This window comes from Mytilus californianus, unplaced genomic scaffold (genome assembly GCF_021869535.1).
Source record: "Mytilus californianus isolate M0D057914Y unplaced genomic scaffold, xbMytCali1.0.p SCAF_12, whole genome shotgun sequence".
In the NCBI taxonomy this organism is placed as follows: domain Eukaryota; kingdom Metazoa; phylum Mollusca; class Bivalvia; order Mytilida; family Mytilidae; genus Mytilus; species Mytilus californianus.
In genome coordinates this window covers 83,953-106,788 of record NW_026262604.1, presented here as the reverse complement: position 1 = coordinate 106,788, position 22,836 = coordinate 83,953, and the positions used below count along the sequence as shown (strand labels likewise).

Below are 22,836 nucleotides of genomic sequence, written 5' to 3'. Positions count from 1 at the left end.
AGACACCGGTATCAGTTGAGAACATAGCCTCCAATGTTACTGTTTCAACTGATATCGGACACAGTAAAAACATCTTATGGAATGAAGGCAGGAGGGTTGTTGAGTTGGAAGTGCTAGCGGAACAACTCTTCTGCAACAGATGCAACACCCCACTCCATCTGAAGGATATAGTAGGTGAAATGAGGTAAACAATAATTTTTAGCACCCCTTCATTTTTTACAAACTATCAAAACAATGTGAAGGTTGTAGGAATATGATTGCAATTCACTTTCAAATATGTCCTGCTGGCAGAAATCTTTACAATTTTTCTCTCAATCCAAACCCTTGTAGGAAATCAATACTAACAGGACAGCGATTGTTTCTTTGCCTATTATACATTTTAGCTCACTATGCGATATGGGTTTTACTCATTTTTGTAGGCCCTGACTGACCGATAGTTGTTAAATTCTGTGTCATTTGGTCTCTTGTTGAGATTTGTTTAGAGAGTTGTCTCATTGGAAATCATACCACATCTTATATAAATAGAATATTTGGTCTCACTATAATTAGCGACAAGAAGCGTCAAGAAGAAACAAATTAGCGACAAGAAGAATAATTTAGTGACAAGAAGTATAATTTAATGACAAGAAAACAAATTTAGCGTAAAAAATCTAAATATTGATTATTCTAAATAAATAAATAATTTTTGAAACATACATTAAATTGTCTTGTTTTAATCAAAGATTGGTATACAAATCCTTGTTTTAATATATGAGAAACAAGAGTTCTTATAAACTTTGTTTTTTTATTGTCAAGAAAAGGTTTAAGATAATATACCTTCAATTTACAACATAGCAACATAGTGTATAGATGAATGAATCAATATTGATGTAGAGTCGGCATGGTTGATATATCAAAGATTAAAACCAAATTATAAGATAATATAATCTTGATTTATTTCAGACTTTTAGATAAAAAAGGGCAATACATAGATAAGATATTTTTATTTCCAATTATGGGCCCCAAAGGGCATAAACATTACAACATCAATAATTTTTCATAATACAATACAAACAATGAGATAAAAAAAAAGAAAATTTAACGAGAACTATTTAAGTTCTTAAAGAATACGTAGATAAAGAATCTATAGTATGTTTTTTTTTAATACTAATGCATTTTATTGCAAGTGTGGTTGATATAGATAACAAACAAGCAGCCCAAAAAGGAAAAAGAAAAATAGATATCCATATATTCATGACACAAATTTTTCTGTCATAACAGGATAAAAGGTACAAATATTAACATTATTAATCAAAAACATAAGGTATACACGAAAGTTTGGATAAAAAAGGGGGGTAATTTTTAATTTTTTTTTTAAATTTTAAATACCATTTTTCTCAATTTTTATGGATCCCTAGTATAATTAGATGATTTATTTTCTATAAATCTATTGTTTTAATAGTAAATAAACTTTCTTGTCGCTATTTTTTTCTTCTTGTCGCTAATATTTTTCTTCTTGTCGCTTCTTGTCGCTAAAATTCTTCTTGTCCCTAATTAGTGAGACCGGAATTTTGTTTCTTTTCCCTTCCCCTTATATAATGCAACCTACACAAGAAAAATGTCCCTACTCAAAAAGTTTTGTTTTGACATTCTAAATAGAAATACAAAATGTAGTTGTTTTCTTTCAAGTCTCTTGATAAATAATAAAAAATGTAAATTTCATGACATTTTTGTAAATTTCCTTTCATAAATATTAAATAAGATATTTTTCCTACATGAACCTTCAGGTACATTTTTGTACATGTACCTACCCAGTACTTACCCACTATATAAAATTTGGGTCTAAAAAGGGGAAACAACATATATTTTAAGTTTGGCCTCACGATAAAACAAAATGATATCAGCTACCTTTCAGTATATTCAATTTTTATCTTACAGGTACGGCTTAGGTAGTCTTTTGGAGGTGGTATGTCAGATATGCTCTGGTATGAAACTGGTATCTACAGGCAAGCGGAATGAAAAAGGCGCATTTGATATCAACTCAAAAGTTGCTCTTGGTATGTGCAAAAAGCTTTATTGTAAGAAAAAAAGTAGGAAAGTTAGATTATTAATTCTATTTTATTTATCATCCTGACACGTATGTTTTTTAAAGTAGTTTCTTTCAAACTCATGACATGGGTATGGGGTGTTCAAATTTGTGTACTATGTAGTGTAATTTATTATTTACAGTGTTGCTTACACCAAGGATTGCTAATATGTCTATGGCTTACAGCGTAGCTATTACAAATCACTGCAGGGGCTGTATATATTGTTCTTTCTAATTAAAAACTTGCCTAAGTAAACTAAGAAAAAGATTTTCTCATTTCGGGGATGAAAATTTTTATTCTATTTTTATAACACTATTTTGAATTAAGAGGGTTTTAAGCATTATTAAAAAAAGAAAAAAAAATCTTATCTTTATACCCACACTAGTTGGTAAACAGCAAACCAATAATTTATTAAAGATGGCCTTAAATTAATTTAAGTAAGGAAGTTATAATTTCTATGTATTTCTGCTTGAATATTAAAAAAGTCATAATGAATTTTGACATTGAATTTTGTGAGCTCACTAGGTTGTAGCGCTATCAATTGTCACCTGAGCTCTATTATTGAATTGTAATGCATTTAATTGATAAAGATATATATATGCAGTATGTAGGTGGTAATCATAGTAAATCATAATGATTTCAGCAATGATGCACTCTGGAATGGGTCCTGATCATGTTGTGAATTTTCTCAGCACATGTAACATACCCCCACCTGATCTCAAGACACTGAAAAAGGAGGAGAAATGTATAGCATTGTCACTTATGGATGAGGCATCCGATTCCTGTAAAACTGCTAGTGCAGAAGAAAAAGCTATTTCCCCAAGTGATGAATTAGAATGCAGTTTTGATGCTGGTTGGCAAACAAGAGGCTCTGGTTGGCAATATAACAGTAACACAGGTATCATGTCAACATCAGTAATATTATAGAAATAAAAGTGGAAGAGTTTATTGATGTGTGCTCACTAGGTTACCGAATTGCATATAAACTGAATCAAGTCAGACGGACTTTATGTAAAAATTAAAATATGCATGTTAGTCTTTAATTCTGTCAGGTTTACACATCAATAAACTCGTCTAAAATAACTATTTAGGTTCCAACTATGAAAATCATAGGTAAATTTAGGTTTACCCTTGTCCCTCTGTTTATCTGTCCTTTCCTCCCAATTTTAGTTAAGTTTTTATGTTTAAGTCCATATCTCACCTACTGTACATGGTAGACCAATGATATTTGATCAATAGATATACCATATGAATAACTAGTAGTACTGCACATTGGGGTTCACTAAAAAGTAGGCCATTCTACCCTACAGTAATGTGTTGAGTATAAAAAAGAAGATGTGGTATGATTCATAATGATTGCCAATGAGACAACTCTCCACAAGAGACTAAATGACACAGAAATTAACAACTATAGGTCAATGTACAGCCTTCAACAATGAGTAAAGTCCATACCGCATTGTCAGCTATTTAGGGCCCAGAAATGACAATGTAAAACAATTCAAACAAGAAAACTAATGGCCTAATTAAAGGTCCATTTCTCAGCTACTATTTTATTTCAATGAAATTTTGTAATAAGGTAGATTGTGATATTGGAACAGATACCTGACATTGAAATTTTTAGGTTTATTTGTAACTTGTGGCTAAACAGCAAAAAAAAGCTAAGCAAAACTCACATTTACATCTGTGTCATATAGATAAACCTTATAAGTTATATTTGCAAACATTATCCTTTTTTTTCTATTTTGAATACAATTATCAGAAACTGTTTTTGACCTTTTCTTATGTGACTAAAAAGGACACGGAATTCGTATATTTCAGGACATTCCAGTCTAGTTGGTGTAAAGACAGGGAAAATTCTAGACTATGATATAAGAACTAAACTTTGCAGTATATGCCAGCATCATTTGGGAAGAAAGGAAACAATTCCAAATCATCAATGCAACAGTAATTGGCAAGGTACACAAACAACAATTTTTTTAAAACGTTTTTTTCCTGCAAAATCCAAAGATTTAAGGTTAATCCAGCCTTCTGTGAAAACGTCATCATATCCACAATCTGTTTTAGTTTATGCAAATTAGTCATCCAGACAACAATACGAATATCACAAGTCGTAACTATAGCTAGCACATACATTTGTAACTAATAATTTTTTATAGCGATCTTGCCGAATGGAGGTTGCCCTATAGTGACCAGTCTGTCCGTCTGTAACAAGTTGTGTCCCCTCTATATCTAGAAAATCATTATGATTTCATACTTGGGTTTCAGTTGACAACCCATGTCCTATGGTGAAGATTGTGTCTGCTCTATATCTTCAGAACCATTATGATTTCAAAGTTTATACTTAACATGTATATTAACCAACACCAGAGGGTGTGTCTTTATGTATGTACAGCTTCATAGGTCAAAGGTCAAGGTAAAAAAACTTTGGTTCTGTTGACAATCACATGACCATAATGGTAAAGATACAAACAAATTTCCACACATTATTCACAGCGAGGCCCACAGAGATGGCTTCCATCTCAATGAGTCTAGTTTTAATTATTACAGTTACAAAAACATAACTTTTTGTTTTGGTCCTTGAAAAAAGGACAATGATATTTGGTTTATGATTGCATAGTCATAACACCGCCTTATGGCTATGCGCTTACAAATCAAGTATGTGTGTTGTGTACCACCATGACCTTTAAATGACCTTATTCTTAGACTACAATGTCAAATAATTTAGTTTTGTAAGTTATAAGAAGGGAGATGAAATATGTTTCAGTCATCCAAAACAGTTCTCACGTAATTAATTGTATTAATTACAATGTCCTTTTTTGTTACAGGGTCAAGTAAAGGCATGGAACCTGACATGGCTTTATCCATGGTTACTAGGATGGACGACAGAGGGTGCACAGTTGGCATTATTCACGCAGATAATGACTCTACAACAACATGGAAGCAAAAATTTGAAAAAATTAAAAAAAGAGACGACAAGAACCATGTCAAGAAAAATCTGTCAAAACAACTGTATGCAGCAGCAAAGAAGTACAGAGAGCTGAAGGGGAAAGGAGTTATTCCTTACATACTTATATGCTATATGTATGCTATAAGTTCAAAACAGTCAAAGGAGGATGAACTTTGTGAAAGATTAGACAGTGTAGTTCCACACCTCTTTGGAGACCATTCAGGCTGTTCTGGGGATTGGTGCACATATTCCAAGCAACCCTCACCATACAGGTTTGAATTTTTTAAAATTTGAAGGATGTTATACATATATATGAACGTTTTTTTTTATATTTTTATTATGAGTGATATATGCCAGAACAAAAGTTAAGTTTGGGAGCTGTTATTGCTATTTTAAATGCTGACAACCAATTTTGTCATATAAATGCAGAAAAAAAACAATATACAATAAAACAAGTACATGATGGATAGATGTCTCATTGGCACTCATACCACATCTTCTTATATCTACATCCTCTCATTCTATAAAACAAACAAAAACAAAAGGTTTTTCTCCAGGTAAATACAATTATAGGACCATTAGGACCAAAATAATTTACAGACAATAAAAAGACTTGTAATGGTTAATTGAAGAACATTTTTTCCTGGAATTGTCCAATAATTGTGTTGTATTTGAATACTTGCCAATGGACTATTCCATCTGTGATGTTACTATCACCAAATGAGTTTTCGGGTGACTGAAAAATGTAAGATAAAACCATCAGCAAATATTCAAATACAACACAGTTATTGTTATGCACAAGTCTTATTTTCTCAATAAATTTTTATGCCCCATTTATGGGCATTATGTTTTCTGGTCTGTCTGTGCGTCCGTTCGTCCATATGTCGGTTCGTTCATCCGTCCGTTCGTCCGTTCGGCTGTCCCGCTTCAGGTTAAAGTTTTTGGTTGAGGTAGTTTTTGATGAAGTTGAAGTCCAATCAACTTGAAACTTAGTACACATGTTCCCTATGATATGATCCTTCTAATTTGAATGCCAAATTAGAGATTTTGTCCCATTTTCACGGTCCACTGAACTTAGAAAATGATAGTGCGGATGGGGCATCCATGTACTTGGGACACATTCTTGTTGTTTTTATATTTTGGAAATGTCATCTGTGGCACAGCGCAAAAAATTTCATCCAACAGGTAGATCATTAGTTTTACCCCCTGAAGATATGTAATGTTGTCCAATCAAAATCCTTGTTATAAAAAAAAATGCATTACAATACATAATGAATAACACAGTTCAGCCTCTTTAGGAATATTCAAGCAAGCTATTTAACTAAATGGACAGGTAAATAAAATTGTACAGTATAGATCAATTTGAAACATTGCCATAAATCAACATTCATATAATGTATGACATTTCAACTATTTTCTTTGATATCATTTCAGATATAAACATCTCCCAAAAGGTGAACCATTGACAAATAAGAACCTGCGTAATCAGTTAGAGACAGAAAATTACAAGAAAAGATCAAGCCAACTTGTAGATTTAGGCTCAACACAGAGCAATGAAAACTTCAACAATATAGCTGCAAGCAAGGCTCCAAAAAATAGGTCAGTAACTAAAAACATTGATTATAACCTTTCAGTAACATCCCAAAATGATTCCAACATCAAACACAAAGAAAATGAATATAAACATAGCAATACAAAATAGAATTCTTTCAATTTCAAAGGGAGATGATTGCTGTTTATCTGTTATTAGAAAATTGACTATTTCAGAATTTTTTTCTCTGAAAACTGACTTAGCAGAATTCTTTTTTTAAACTATGATCATTAGCATATTCTAAAAAAACAATCCTTCATTTTGATATCACTGTATAAACAAAAAATAACCAACAGTGCAAACGGTTTAACATGAATTTAAGTTTCACTTTATAAAATTAAATTTTTGATATGAGGGGGGCAGGCCTAGGAGACGACAGGTGGCAAAGGTTTTGTGATTCAACTCCAAAACTTTTAAAGATATAATTTCAAAATTTTAAAAACTAATATGAGATCTTATGAAACAAAAGTGAACAATTCAAAAATGTTTGAACAGTTATTCCCCCTGAAACAGTTTTATAATAATTTTAGCTAATTTAATCTTCTGACAGCTGCTTTACAATATTAACTGTGAAATTTCTTTTTGTAGATCATATGGTGGAACCAGCTCATTAAAAGCAAGAGTTTCAGCTGCAGTTCTTCAGAAGTATGAAGGTTATACCTGGGTTAACAAGGTATTGTGTTACAGCTTATATATTATATATACTGTGTATTTCCTGTTTTATTTTACCCCATGTAACATAAACATAGTATAATGTTTGTGACCTGTCATTTTAGGTTTCTAAACAATAATTTGAAAACTGATACAGTGATTTTTAACCTGATTTTGGAAGGAAATATTGGTTATTAAAATGGTGATGTACGGCGGACGGCTGGGCGGGCCTACGGGCGGCTGCCAAACAGTGTCAGCACAATAACATGACAACGCTTTAACAAATTTTTTTTTCAAATTTGAATGTGTTGTTTCCTGGGACTTAATGAAGGTCTAGTTCAATTTTCAAGATATTAATATATCTCCTTTGTGAGTTATTGCCATTTTTAATATTCAAAAGTGGAATTTTTAAATATTTTACTCTTGTTATCTTTTTTATGACTAAGCATAATGTCTTATCTCGCAATAAAAATTGGAGTGACAGATTTATTTGAAAATTATCTATTTCCTAAGTGGTAATGATGATAAGCTATATTATTAGACATTTTGAAGTTAATTACATAATTAATTATTAATTAGATCTGGGTTATATCTTAACATATAATATCATTGGAGTGACAGATTTATTTGAAAATTTTCTGTTTCTTGATAAGATATGTAGGACTGTATATATAAAGTTTGAAACTTACTAGTAGGACTGTTATAAATGAAATTTGAAATTTACTGTTCATTATTAGACATTTTGTAGATAATTAAGTATCTCTGAAACATATATATTCTTACCCCCACCCCTTTTCAATTTGAGAATGTGCTTTTATAAACGGTTGATATTCCCACCCCCAAACCATATATATTCTTGTATGGGACAATAAAATAAATCAAATGAAATAAAAGGCGAGCCCCTGGGGTCACCCCACCCCATCCTGTTTAAGAACTTGTAAACCGTCGAGATCCCCACCCCTAAACCATATATATTCTTGAATGGGACAATAAAACAAATCAAATGATATATAGGGGAAGTCCATGGTGGTCACCCCCACCCCCCTTCTTTTTGATAACTTGTAAATAGTCGAGATCCCCACCCCTAAACCATATATATTCTTGAATGGGACAATAAAACAAATCAAATGAAATTGAGATGAAATCCCCTGGGGTAACCCTCACCCCTTTCTTTTTGAAAACTTGTAAACGGTCAAGATCCCCATGCGGAAACCCCCACCCCCTTCTTTTTGAAAACTTGTAAACGGTCAAGATCCCCATCCCGAAACCATATATATTCTTGAATGGGACAATAAAACAAATCAAATGAAATATAAGCCGAGTCCCCTGGGGTCACCCCACCCCCCTCCTGTTTAAGAACTTGTAAATGGTCAAGATCCCTACCCCTAAACCATATATATTCTAGAATTGGACATTTAAACAAATCAAATGAAATATAAGCCGAGTCCCCTGGGGTCACCACCACCCCCTCCTGTTTAAGAACTTGTAAATGGTCAAGATCCCTACCCCTAAACCATATATATTCTAGAATTGGACAATGAAACAAATCAAATGACATATAGCGGAAGTCCATGGGGGTCACCCCCACCCCCCTTCTTTTTGATAACTTGTAAACAGTCGAGATCCCCACCCCTAAACCATATATATTCTTGAATGGGACAATAAAACAAATCTAATGAAATAAAAGGCGAGTCCCCTGGGGTCACCCCACCCCATCCTGTTTAAGAACTTGTAAACCGTCGAGATCCCCACCCCTAAACCATATATATTCTTGAATGGGACAATAAAACAAATCAAATGAAATATAAGGCGAGTCCTCTGGGGTCACCCCACCCCTCCTGTTTAAGAACTTGTAAATGGTCAAGATCCCTACCCCTAAACCATATATATTCTTGTACAGGACAAAAAAAAATCATATGAAATAAAGGTAGAGTCCCCTGGGGATCACCCCCCCCCCCCCTTTTGAGAACCTGTAAACGGTCGAGATCTCCACCCCTAAACCATAAAAAATAAATTCCTGTTCTTAATTTCAAGAAGATTTGAATGACATACAGGGTCAATCCATAGGCGTCACTAATGCATATCATAAACCAATTTGTACTGGACATTGCCCAATGTCAAGGGACAATGGGAATGACGAATTATTGGAGCTTTGTTTGGGAGATTTCGTAACAGCATTCTGTTACAATTATTTCTTGTTACTGATAAGTTTTATATATTTTGAAATGAAATTGTATTAATGATAAATAAAATTTTGGATTTTTTTCTTCTTTTCTTTGGTAAATTGTTTGTAGAATTTTGTGGCAAGTTTGTTTGTTATTCTGTAAAAACTAATTTTCTGAATGCTATATATATATTTTTTTTTGATGGAGTAAACTCCTTTAAAAACTAAGCTTATATTGTCTATTAATAAACATATATTTAGATTTCTGATTTTGGGCCCAGTTTTCAAGTTGGTCCAAATTGGGAACCAAAATTAAACTGTGTTTGATTTCAACATAAATTGAATATATATAGCGTTCTTTTAAATGCTTATTCTAAACCTGTATTTCTTTTCATTATTAATAAGATAATATCACATTGAGGTCCAAAGGGTCCTAAATAACACTTTTGGTTAATTTCATCAAAAATTGAATTCTTTGGTTTTTTGATATGCCGATTCTAGCAATGTTTGAGTGATAAATGATATCTAATTTTAGAGAACTTAGTCATCACTGGTTGTTGTTATTATATTGATTATAATTTGAAAAATTGCATCATATCTTATTTTAGAGAACTATTTATCCAGTTTGAGTTATTTCCTTTTGCACAGAAAACATTATGGATAAAATTAACCTGTGTTTCATTTCAACATAAATTAAATATATATAGGGTTCTTTCAAATGCTGAATCTAAACCTGTATTTAAATATTAGATTTTTGGGCCCAGTTTTCAAGTTGGTCCAAATCAGGGTCCAAAATTAAACTTTGTTTGATTCAACAAAAAAATTATTTATGGGGTTCTTTGAAATGCTGAATCTAGCATGTATTGAGAGATTTTGGATTGTGGGCTCCTTTATCAAGTTGGTCCACATTGAGGTCCTAAGGGTCTTAAATTAAGCTTTTGTCTGATTTCATCAAAAATTGAATTCTTGGGGTTCTTTGATATGCTGATTCTAATATGTACTTAGATTTTTGCTATTGGACCATAATAGGTATTTAAATGTCCAATTTCAAGTATTTCAGTTCTTAAACCACATTCATTTTGTGTCACAAACCTATGCTGTGTCAAATATTCAATCACAATCCAAATGCAGAGCTGTTTTAAGCTTAAATGTGGTGTCCATACTTGCTCAACAGTTCAGGGTTCGACCTCTTCAGGAAAATCTGGTTTGCTGTCACTCTGACAGCCTCTTGTTGTCAAATTATATACAAAGGTGAATGACCTTACAAAGGTGATCAAGTTCAAATTGGACTTAATTGTATTTTTTTAATCAACTTTTTCTCAGCAATACTTGTCCACACCATAACTGATGTTAATTTGGTTTTTAATTGTTTGAATATAAAGCAGTGTGTGGTTGACCTTCATGTGACCTTATCCAAAGGTCGAATATAGAATTTAAAGGGAAGGGTTATGTTGTTTGTCATCTAAAACATTTCTCACTAGTTTACCTTGTTTTAGGTTAACAAGAAAGCATTGCTGTCACCAGGCACAATTTCTATTAGAGTTGGACAGAGGATTGACAGAAAGAGACTCTGGCAAAAGAAGAATAGCTCCTCAGTTCATTTCAAACGTGACAGATTTAAAAGAAAGGTAAAACTTCATGGCATATAATTAGTCAATTTAGTGACAGCCATATAATAGAAAAAACAAAGGATATGGGGTATCCAGTACATGTACAACAAAAAACACACAAAAAGAAAGGAACAGCTCTTTTATTGAAGTTCTTCATCTCAAAGTCACATTAAAGCCTCAACAGGAAGAAATATATAAGTCTCACCTCGCTGCAATTTAGTGATAATTTTTAATAATACAGAAATATATGATTGAATTCTAAAATTGGAGGCATATTTAGCCTGTTTCTCAGATATGAAGTGCCTTGTTAGGTGTATCCAAAATTCTATTAACCAGTGCAGTACACTCTGCTGTATAAATACAGGTCTATTGATCTCGCTTCCATGAAATGTTTTGAAGTGAAAATTTCAATGTGGATAGGAACGAGGGCCAAGAATAGGTGGTGTGTGTCTTATTTAGATTTTAGTATATGAACTGTCTTACAATTGAAAGCATGATGTGGCATATATAAGAGAAGTTATCTCAAGAATAATTACACCACAACTTTAAAAATACAGAAAAGTCCAGTCAATCTAGCATAAATTTGACCCTAACCTTAAAGTAATTGCAACTGAAGATTTTTAAGTTTTAATCTTCAGCATTATACCCAAAATATACACAGAAAACAGTCTCATAAAATCTTACTAAAGGAAGACTAAAAAAATCACGATTTAAAATTCCTATGGAGATTTGCATTGAAAAGGGAGATAACTCTGCAAAAAAGGCAGAAATATCAATGAAAATTGATACAAAATTATAACTTTACCGCTTCTATTCAACAAAATGTATTGATTCTTGATATTATAGCCGTCTTTAGAGTATAACAAACAACTCTAAAGGTGTTTTCATATCTTTTATCAAGCTACAATCTAGATTTCATAATTCATTAGTTGACCATTTATTGAATTTTTCAACATGTCAAGGTAAAGAATATCAAATTTGATAAAAATAATTAAGCATACATTCTTCTTTTTGTTGATTAAATTTTCTTTAAACAAGGTAGATGCTGAACAAATATAATATACAGATATAAACAATACCAACTTTTCACATTTTTTTTTCAAAATGGTCACAAAGCAACAAATTTGCAATTTCTTAAATGAAAAATGCACCAAAAAAAAATAAAAATACCCATAACACTTCGGTTTTGTACATTTCATGAGCTGAAGATTATATAATATAGTCAAATATAAACTTATAACCCCATCTAAGTATCATCCTTTACATAAATTTTAATAAAAATCAACCAAAAACTGACAAAAGAAGACTCATTTTTGCGGAGTTATCTCCCCTTCCAATGCTAATTTCCATAGGAAATTTAAAAAAATGCTGATTTTGAGTTATCTAAAGTTAGATTTTATGGGACTTTTTTCTGTGTATATTTAGGGCTTAATGCTATAGATTAGAACTTAAACATTTTCTTTTGGAATTAGTTTGACTGGACTAGAAGACCAACATATTGATAAGCACAGGGACATGGTGAAACCTACATGAATTATGTTAAATTTTAAATCGGTAAACTATAATATAAATTGCCAAAGACAATATGAATTGCAATTTGGCCTAAAATAGAGAGAAAACAAGATGATGACATTTCAAAAGAAAGATATGGTTATAAAGAGTTATATTCCCTTTATTTTACAATATACATGTAACAACACAATAAGGTATAAACAAAAGATTTTTCCGAATATTTTCTTTTTGTCTTTTTGTAGCATAAGAAAACTTTTCAACAAATTAAAGCAGCAGTTATAGAAGGAGAAACATATCAACCACAAATTGAAGAAAATGTGTCGGTAAGAGACATTGAAAAGATTCCAACTAAATATTCTTTGGAAGGCATAGACGAATATGTCGTGTTTGATTTAGAAACAACTGGGTTATCAAGAACCTCTGATATAACACAAATATCAGCATATGATGGGACCAACATGCTAAATCTGTATGTGTCTCCAAGACAACCTATTTCATCAAAGGCCAGTGATGTTACCGGCATTACTTTCTCTTTTGAGAGAAACCAAATGTATTGCCATGGTGTTCCAGTTGAAAGCGTATGTATAAGAAAAGCCTTACTTCAACTAATTGAAATGATACAGAAAAAATCTCGTCCTGTGCTTGTTGGTCATAACATCCATTCATATGATGTACCTGTACTAAGAAATTTGTTGCAAGAGTTTAATCTGCTGAGTTCTTTTGATAACCTTATTTATGGATGCATTGACACTTTGAAAATTGCAAAACGTGAAATACCAAAAGCTGATGTTCAAAATTATAAGCAACAAACATTAGTTCAAAAGTTTCTGGAGATTGTTTATGATGCTCATAATTCTGAGGAGGATGTAAGAAGTTTATACAAACTGTTCCATCTTAAACTGAAACAGACATGTTCTGCAAAGGATTTATTTCCGTTTAATTATTTGTCAATTGTAGAGGGTTTTTCTAGTGTCATTGTTAAAAAAAGTTATTTCTAAAGACACTGCAAGGAAACTTTCCTGCACAGGTCTCAGCCTTCATCACTTGGAGCTTGCTTACAAAAGAAACAATGAAGATGGCGTAAAATCCATCATGCAGGAACATGGTTTGAAAGGGAAAACGGCAAATGTGTTCAAGAAGTTTTTTTCTGAAAAAGAGGAATAGACTGTATATCTGGTTAAAGACTGAAAATTTGATATTTATATGCTATAATTCTGTAGAAAAATTGGTTCTGCCTATCTAAAAATCTAACCCTTTGAAACAACCCTTGATAAAAGTTGATGATGAATAAATTGAAGTTTTTACTAAAATTTGAGTAACCAAAGAGTACTTACACTTCAAATATATAAGAATTAGGGATCTGTTATAAAATTGCAGCATCCTTTAGTAATTACTCTGTCTGTACATCTGTCACAGTTTCCTATTTTGTACAATAACCCAAGTTTGCCTCGACAGATACGCAACAATAAGTATCACATGACATATAAATATTTTCCATTTAGTCAATATTGGTGGATAACTTTCTGAAGCCTGAAGGATTATTTCTCTTACAGATTTTTATTTTGATTGACAAATTTTTCAACAGATTTTTATGAACTTTTATACAAACGTAGGTGCTTATGTAACAATACAAGTCAACTGAATATTAATAAAGGGGAGATAACTTTACTTCATCTACATGAACCAACATAATAAGCATTAGGCTAGGCCATAAATCAGAAATGAGGGGACTCATAAGGTTGAATAAAAGTAACAATATTGTAATGTATCAGTTCCAAAGTTTTACCATCTTGCCCATCCCTACCCCACCCCTTTTTCCACATTTTTCTAAGATTTGTTGTAGCAATCTGATCTAAGGGCAAGACTATTGTTTCATATAAAGTTTTAATGGAATATTTTTCAGAGATTGCAGTTTTCATGAAAGTGGACACACGTTTCAGTGAGTCCCTTGGAAACTGAATCTGCCCCATATTTATTTTTTATTTTTGAGAATATACACTTTTGCAAGTTTAATCAACATTCTCATCCTGGATATGTATTGTAAATTGATGTTATATTATCATACTTCTTATATGGTTTGCATATTAGGGAATACTTTGATATAATTGGTCGAGAGGACCTCGGGTAGTTGTTCTTGAAATTGTTTATTTTTCGATAGACGATGTTGACCGAACTTCTTTTTGTAATCAATGAGGCGATAGTAACACAATCCGACTCAATGTTAAAACTATTTATTTTCACTTTGCATTAATCTTTAAATTGAATACAAACACAAAAAATTCATTTGAATGAAAATAAGACTTTTTGTAGTTTATTTTTTTATCAGATAACAAATTACACGGAGTACATATTTTTGCGTTAACCAACAAATAAATTCATGCGCCTGGCCAATTCAATGACACACATATACTACATGTATTGACGTATGATGGTGATTACGAGTGTGGAAAAATATTTTTTTTGGTAAAAAATTAAAGAATAATATGATCAAACGCTTTTTTAAAGGAATTTATTGGTGTAGAAACTGGACCAAGTCACTCGCAAATATATTTTCAGAGATTGCAGTTTTCATGAAATTGGACAAATTGAACGTTTCAGTGAGTCCCTGGGAAACTGAATCTGCCCCATATTTTTGTTTTTGTTTTGGAGAATATACACTTTTGCAAGTGTCATCCACATTCTCATTCTGGATATTTTTTGTAAATTGATGTTATATTATCATAATGTTTTGATAATTACAGTGGTTTGTTTTATATCATTGAGACATGGTCCATCTAGATACAAATCAATTGGTGTCTGTAAAATGTCTGCTCTTGAGTTATGTTTACATTTATGAATGTGGATGGTAATTACATAAAATAAATGATGTAAAAATAAAATTTATTTTACATATATATATATATTCTTTTTTGCTGCATCATTATAATCATGAACAGTGATTAATGAGTATGTTGATTTTTACAATTCCAAGACTTTCACAACAATCATTCAGATCAAACATCACACTATTCAGTCTATATAGATGTACGAAGATGTGGTATGAGTGCCAATGAGATAACTCTCCATCCAAGTTACAATTTATAAAAGTAAACCATTATAGGTCAAGGTACGGCCTTCAACACGGAGCATTGGCTCACACCGAACTGCAAGCTATAAAGGGCCCCAAAAATTACTAGTGTAAAACCATTCAAACGGGAAAACCAACAGTCTAATCTATATAAAAACGAGAAACAGAAACACATATAAACTACATAAACAGACGACAACTACTGTACATCAGATTCCTGACTTAGGACAGGTGCAAACATTTGCAGCCGGACTGTTTTGAGGAACGTCTGTATTGAAAAATGTACAGGAAAAATGTCGTTTTATTTTAAGGTTAATTGAAAGGATAAAATAATATTACAAAGGCATGGATGCTGCAAAACCAATGCTCATTTAAGAAATAATCCCACCTTTAGTTAAGAGAGTTAAACAAATAAGTGAAATATTTTGACATTTTTCATGAAATCTGCATAAAAGGGAGTGTGACAGGGTGTCTTTCTACCCCCGTAACTTTTTATTTTTCCTGGAAACATATCTTTCTTTTTTTATTGACTTGTAGCATGGATATAAAGTATTTTATATACCAATTTAAAAAAAAATTCATTGACACAATTTTTTTTTTTTTTACTTTTAAAATATTTTTTTGGCAAAATTTTACACAAGCCGGCAACAGGCATATTACAAAAAAGGATAGCCATTTTGAAATTTTTTTTTTTTTTTTTTTAAATATTATGTCTAAAATATTTCAAAATATTCATTTATCATCCTTCCCTACCGCTATATCAGCTTCCTCAACATATCTGTAAAACTCGTATCCAGTTAGCGCGTGCAAGTGAGGAGACATTATCACGTGAGCAGGACTTATCAACAAATTCTCCCAACATATTGCCTTGTATTGTAATGGTGATAAGTCACCAAATAAATTCTTTTAATAAAATAAATTACACTTGCAGTACATATTTTACAATGAACCAATTCTTTTTTCCTAAAATTACTTTACATTCTGAAACGAGATGTTGATAAAATGGTGTCGACGGCAGTCTTGATAAGTTCTGCTGGGACTACTTTTTTCAGAACTGAACTATTTGACCTAATTTGAACTATTGATCTGACCTGTATTGAGATCAATATATCGATACAAATGTCAACAATTCGGGGGTGGCAGTTTAAATTATTATTATTAAAAACATTTATAGTGAACATAAAATTCACAGTAAAACTTATAATAAAAATTGATTAATTGAATGCACATATATTATACACTCTAGATTAAACATTTCATTTTAAATAATAAAATAGGGGGAAAATCTACAACAAAACAACAACCCTCTTTCTGTCAAGTCTAAACTACTTATTTCGTCTGCTAAAACAAAACAAAACAAAACAAACATACAAAATGTCTACTGACAAAGATAATGCTTTTGAAGACCAAACAGACATTTTTTACTTCAATTCGGGGGAAATGAAAGTCAAAGTCAAACTGAGTGCATGGATACATACATGTATCACTATATTCTATAATGTCAAATTATTTGAGCCTGAATTTAATACATATACCAAGTTTTCTCAAATTGCTTGTAAAACAAAGAAAAATAATTGTTTCATAAAAAAAAGCACACATACAACAATTTATTATGTTCACTGCATATTAAATTGGTATCCTGAAAAATTCCACAAAAAGTCACAATTTAATGTTTTTGTTGTGAAAAATGGTGTAAATCATATATATTGGCTATATCTGTATATGATTGATTGATTGATTGTTGGTTGCTTAACGTCCAGTGGCAAATATTTCATGCATATTCAGGACGAGAACAAGTTCACAATAAATACAATAGGTAGGTTCTGTAATAGATTAAGGGATTAAGGTCGGAGAAATTTAGACTGCCACGGGAAAAATGAGGGTATATTGGATAGGGACAGAAATTTAGCCTTGCAACAGGTCACCTACGGACCCCTCAAAGAGTTGTTGCAAGGGTTCTTAACGTGCAAAGAGCGTGGCACTCTCTTTACACGAGGCATCGGATTTAACGTCCCCATTCTGACCGGACGTGGCTGCAAATTTGTACATCCCGCACAGCCAAACGGACGCCCCACTTTAGCACGGGTTTTACTGCCGGTCGGAGGAAGACCAATGGTGACCATACTTCTATTCCCCAGTCACCCTTGGGGCTATCTGTATATGAACATTGATAATTCACATGAAAAGATTCCATTTATAGTATTTACTGTTTCAGTGTAACTAAGTTAGGATTTGAACCTAAGACCTTCTCATAAAGAGATGCTCTGACCCCTGAGCTACCTAGTTGAATACACTGAAAGCATAATTTTTTTCAAGAATCATAAACATGATGTACCTTGTCATTTTAACTCCAAGTCATCAAAAGAATGATATATCAATGTACATGGACAAACAGAATGCAGCGAAGCAATTTTGTATAATATTTCAAAAATCCGGGTGATCTGGTTCTGTTATTTGTCAATACAGAAGAAAATATCTGACGGAAAATTTTGACATGTTTGAACCAAATATGTTTTCCTCAATGATAACATTTGGCAAAGCACTTATAGGAAATGGTACCCCATAACCTGAACCAGAATACCGCCCCAATGCAATTTGGTGGGGTAGTCGTTACAAAAATAACACCTACCTTCCTTGTCTTCTCACGTACAAATGGCGGGTACAAGGTGCGAGATGTCGAGGTTACATACAAGAAGGACAATTTAACAACATCTGTCTATCTTAAATTAACTTCTCCTTTACGAATTACGACTACTTAAATATATATGTGTACTTTTAGTCTTGAAAACAAACAGCATTTTGATGCGTTTCTGGAATGTTTTTATGAAGCGTATGCTGTTCAGCAGTCAGCGAGTAGAAATTTTCTTCTTCTGGTGATATGAAATACTACGATCTTTTAATATAATCTTTAATATTTTTTTTTTGTAACATCTTCAAATATTATACTCTCATATATGCATTATCATGTACACGAAACATTTTTCTTCCTCTAGTTAATGGGAATATTTTACCCTGCGTATTTTGGCCACAAGGTGTATCCGCGGTTTAATATTTTGATGACGTGTGTTGCCTAGTAATAACAGAGACACTCTGGTAATAACAATTCCCGCGAAATTATTGAAAAAGGAAATTTTGATAAAAAACATTGCTTTGAAAGATGATAAAAATGTTATCTGAATGTGGATTGTATAGATATTGAAAAATATCAGCCCCCTCGACAGAATATGAAGCTAAATGGCTCGTTCGCTACGCTCACTCGACATTTAGCTTCATATTCTGGCTCGCGGGCTGATATTTTTCTATATCTACATATCCACATCCAGATAACATGTACATATCATATTGTTCTGAGAAAAAGTCAAAAAAATATATATGCCATTTTTGGCAGGTACCTTTATAGCTTAAAAATGGCAAAAAAATGACATTTTTAGGACTGCAAAGGGAGGTGACTTTTTCAAAGAATATTTCTAAAAATAGCCTGGAAACCTATTCTCAAATTTTGATATTTTGTTAGGTACACCCCAATGAACAATATATGGGAAATTTAAGAAAGTTCATTGGCTAGATTTGTTTTGCCTACAGTGTCCTTCTCTACCTTAAAACAGTCATTCCATAAAAATCTGTACAAAAGCCGTAAAAATACGTCTCTAGATGTATTTAAAGTAAATTTAGTGTTTTCCTTTATCATACTGATAATTTTCTCACGGTAAATGTTCATTTTCACCAAAAGCTTGCAAAAAAAATCGTAACGAATCTTGTAAATCGTAGATTCTGAAACTTATAGATGCTGTGAAATGTTATTTTCGTGTAAAATATGGTTGTCGCTTTTTCTTATTTTTTCTACGCTATGATGATTCTTTTGATATAATAGCAAACAACATCCAAAATAGTTACTAGTAGTAAGATTAAGCATTGTATTAACGAAATAAAATACGCTGGGAGTTGTCCGTGGTCATCATATGTTTCAAATTTCGTAGTTTTGGATGTCTCCAATAAAGCTTTAATGTCCGTAACAAAAACTAGTGACTCTAGACAAACACATGATCAGTCTTTTAATTTTTCATTTAGATGTTTAAAGTTTTACTTTTGAATATACAGCAATATAGCATAACACTTTGTCGCATTTTGCCTTTCCGTATTTTGTAATTGGATCTTGACAACATAATTTCAATGTGTCCTATATAAGGCTTTAATGTCAGTAACGACGATTGTAATGATTTAAATTACATTTGAGACCTGAATCTTTTTTGGTTTTAATAAACACACTATTATTACATAAAATATGCTGCTGTGATGAAAAATAATTGCATTTTTTTACACAATATGATCTGGAATAGTAATGACATTAATGTACATAACACGTTAATATCCGTAACGGAAATAAAAACTAAAGGATAGAACTAATCCGGGCGTTATTTTCGGGACCATTTTTATGTTACACCGCCGGAAGTTGGTTTGTCGTCGTAAAATATTTCAAATTGATGATGGAAATGATCATAAATGCTGAATAACGTCTTTATATAAGGTAAGCAGTAGTTATTTTCTTATTTAAAAAATTATTTTTTCAACAATCAAGATGAAATAGTATTCGATAATATGGCAGAACCTTGAAAATAGCATTTTGATCAGGGTTTGTACATTGGACGGTGTATGACAAAACAACGTCCTTGATTATAGACATTATATGTGTCCGTTACGGACATTAAGCAATGTTTCTAAAATTGCATAAAATGATAAAACTGATAAAGAAAGATGCATAGCAAGTTTGATTTTTAAAAGTTATCTTGTAAAACGTAGGTTTTAGGTCATTTTTGACATACTATACGGATATAATAAAGGTAGACATACAACGAAATTGTTCTGAACAAAAAAAAATAAGGATAATGTAAGAGCACTTTTGAAATGTCATTTTAATTCATACTTCATAATTCTCTTTGGTCAACTATATGTCAAGACATGTGTCCTTTTGTCCGTCCGTCCGTCTCTCCAAGTTTTTTTTCCCAAACTTGTGTCAGCTTGTGGTCATTTATGAGACCCGTTACGGACATTAAGCGAATTTGATAAATGTCCGTAACAAGACTTATTTTCCAACTCCTTGTGAATAAATGTGCATGAAAGTAATGAATTAGGATCATTACTTTCCTTCAAACTTACCTTGAATGTATTCATCTCTTTTTCCGTCTATAAGCCCGTATCACCACTGTGTTGGTGAAATGATAAGCTTTTACCCCTCGCTATCGCCGGGTAAATATTCATGATATAAAGGGTCTAACGGTGGTAAAATAATAGAATTATTTTAAATGTTATTACATAATGTTTAAAGATACATGTATTTGTTCTCTAAAATCTTATTTTGTTGTTTCAGATGGTCCTGTCAAACGCCGAAAGACAACAAAAATGGCGTGAGCGCCAAAAACAGAAAAACAAAGAAGAATTTCTAGAAAAAGAGAGAGTGAGAAGAAGGAAAAGATATATTCCTGCATTAGAGCTAAATGAAAAAGATTTAAAGAAGAGAAGAGCAATGATAAATAAACATGTTAAAAATCACTACCGTAGAAAAAAAGAGACATTGCAAACAGCTATACAAATGAATGAGTTGCCTGCAAGTAGTGGAACCAGAGCCAAAAGTAATGCTCAACACGCACCTTTACTTGTAAAACTCCCAATTACAATTCCAAACAGAGCAAAAGGCGTTAGGAAAACTTACCAAAGAGCCCTAAAGAGAGCAAACAGAAACGTCAGCAATCTTCAGTCAAAAAACACATCTCTGAAAAAATCAAATAAAAAGCTTCATAAACGCATTGAAAGGTTAAGAAGGAAATATGAAAAAGAAGAAGAAAGCGTTGAACAACTTACAGATGAACAGAATATGACACCACGAAAAAGAACAGACTATATAATGAAGAAAGATGGTTTGTCTGGGTAGAAACATGTATCTGTCAGAGGCAGTTGCTCTTGGCCAATTCCCTGTTCTATGATATAAAGCAAGTGAAGAAAGACGGAAAATTAAAAAGTCTTTTGGGAAAATGTAAACTGGTGAAGAAATATAGATGTGTGTCAAGTCTCAGTAAAGAACTCAAGATACACCGCCGAACTAGAGCTTTAACAGGAACATCGAATAAACGAAAATCAAAGAATTCAGAAAGAAAAGCTAAGGTGATAGAGTTTCTTGAAAGAGAAGACAATAGTACCACCCTTCCAGGAAAGAAAGATCATCTCAAAGATCAGGAGAGTCGGGAAGTAAAACAAAAAAGAGTTCTTACAGATTACATGCACAATCTTCATGGAAAGCTTATGCTGGAACACCCAGATGTCAAAGTTTGCAGGTCTGCATTCTATACGATGAAACCATCAAATATTGTACATGCAAATTTTTCCTCCAGACGTACATGTCTTTGTTCAAAGCATCAGAATCTTTGCCTAAAACTGAAATGTCTTCGAAATAATGGCATACTGGCTTCGAAAAATCCTGACGTCTTTGTTAAGGAGTACGATAGTAACGAAAAGACTCTAGGAGAAATAAATGAAAAATGCACGGAAGAAGTCAAATATGTCAATTGGAAAAGGGTTCAAGACGGTGAAAAGCTCAGATGGAAAGAAGTTGAAGAGAAAGTTAGTAAAACTGCATTCAATGACCTCTTTAACAAGGAACTGACAGCGTTCAGGGGTCATGTACAGAGAGTGCAAACGCAGTACATCGAGATGAGACGTTTACGAGAGAATCTCAAGGAAGGAAACATTATGATCTGGATGGACTTTGCAGAGAATTATAACTGTTCCGCAGTCGAGGAAATCCAGTCCGCATATTGGAACACAGCCATGGTTTCATTACACACTATGGTTGTGTACTTTCCCGAAGGTCACACTAAAAAGTTACAAAGCATGGTCGCAGTATCAGATCTTGTACAACACAATGCAACAACAGTATTTACAATTCTTAAAAAGACCATTCCTATCGTGAAGGAAGAATATCGTGAATTGACCACTGTGCATTATCTTACCGACTCTCCGACCAGCCAATATCGGAATAGATATGTATTTCAGATTCTTGCCAATCACGAAGCCGATTTTGGTATTAAAGGCAGATGGAACTATCTTGAAGCGGGTCACGGAAAGGGCCCTTGTGATGGCCTCGGGGCCAGCGTGAAGCAAACTGCAGATCAAGCAGTCAAACAAGGAAAGTGTAGTATCCAGGGAGCGTCTGATTTCTATGCATGGGGTATGCATT

The 22,836-nt window shown here is 32.6% G+C and overlaps 1 protein-coding gene across 1 annotated transcript; it reads left to right on the top strand.

Annotated features, from left to right (window-relative positions):
• The first annotated feature begins 1,412 nt into the window (after positions 1-1,412).
• On the top strand, positions 1,413-9,963 carry LOC127722226 (uncharacterized). The gene is made up of 6 exons (XM_052229123.1): positions 1,413-2,036; positions 2,710-2,964; positions 3,885-4,022; positions 4,892-5,285; positions 7,193-7,277; positions 9,955-9,963. Exons 1-6 carry the CDS (start codon positions 1,874-1,876, stop codon positions 9,961-9,963), a joined length of 1,044 nt encoding a protein of 347 aa, XP_052085083.1. The 5' UTR covers positions 1,413-1,873.
• Positions 9,964-22,836: the final 12,873 nt, after the last annotated feature.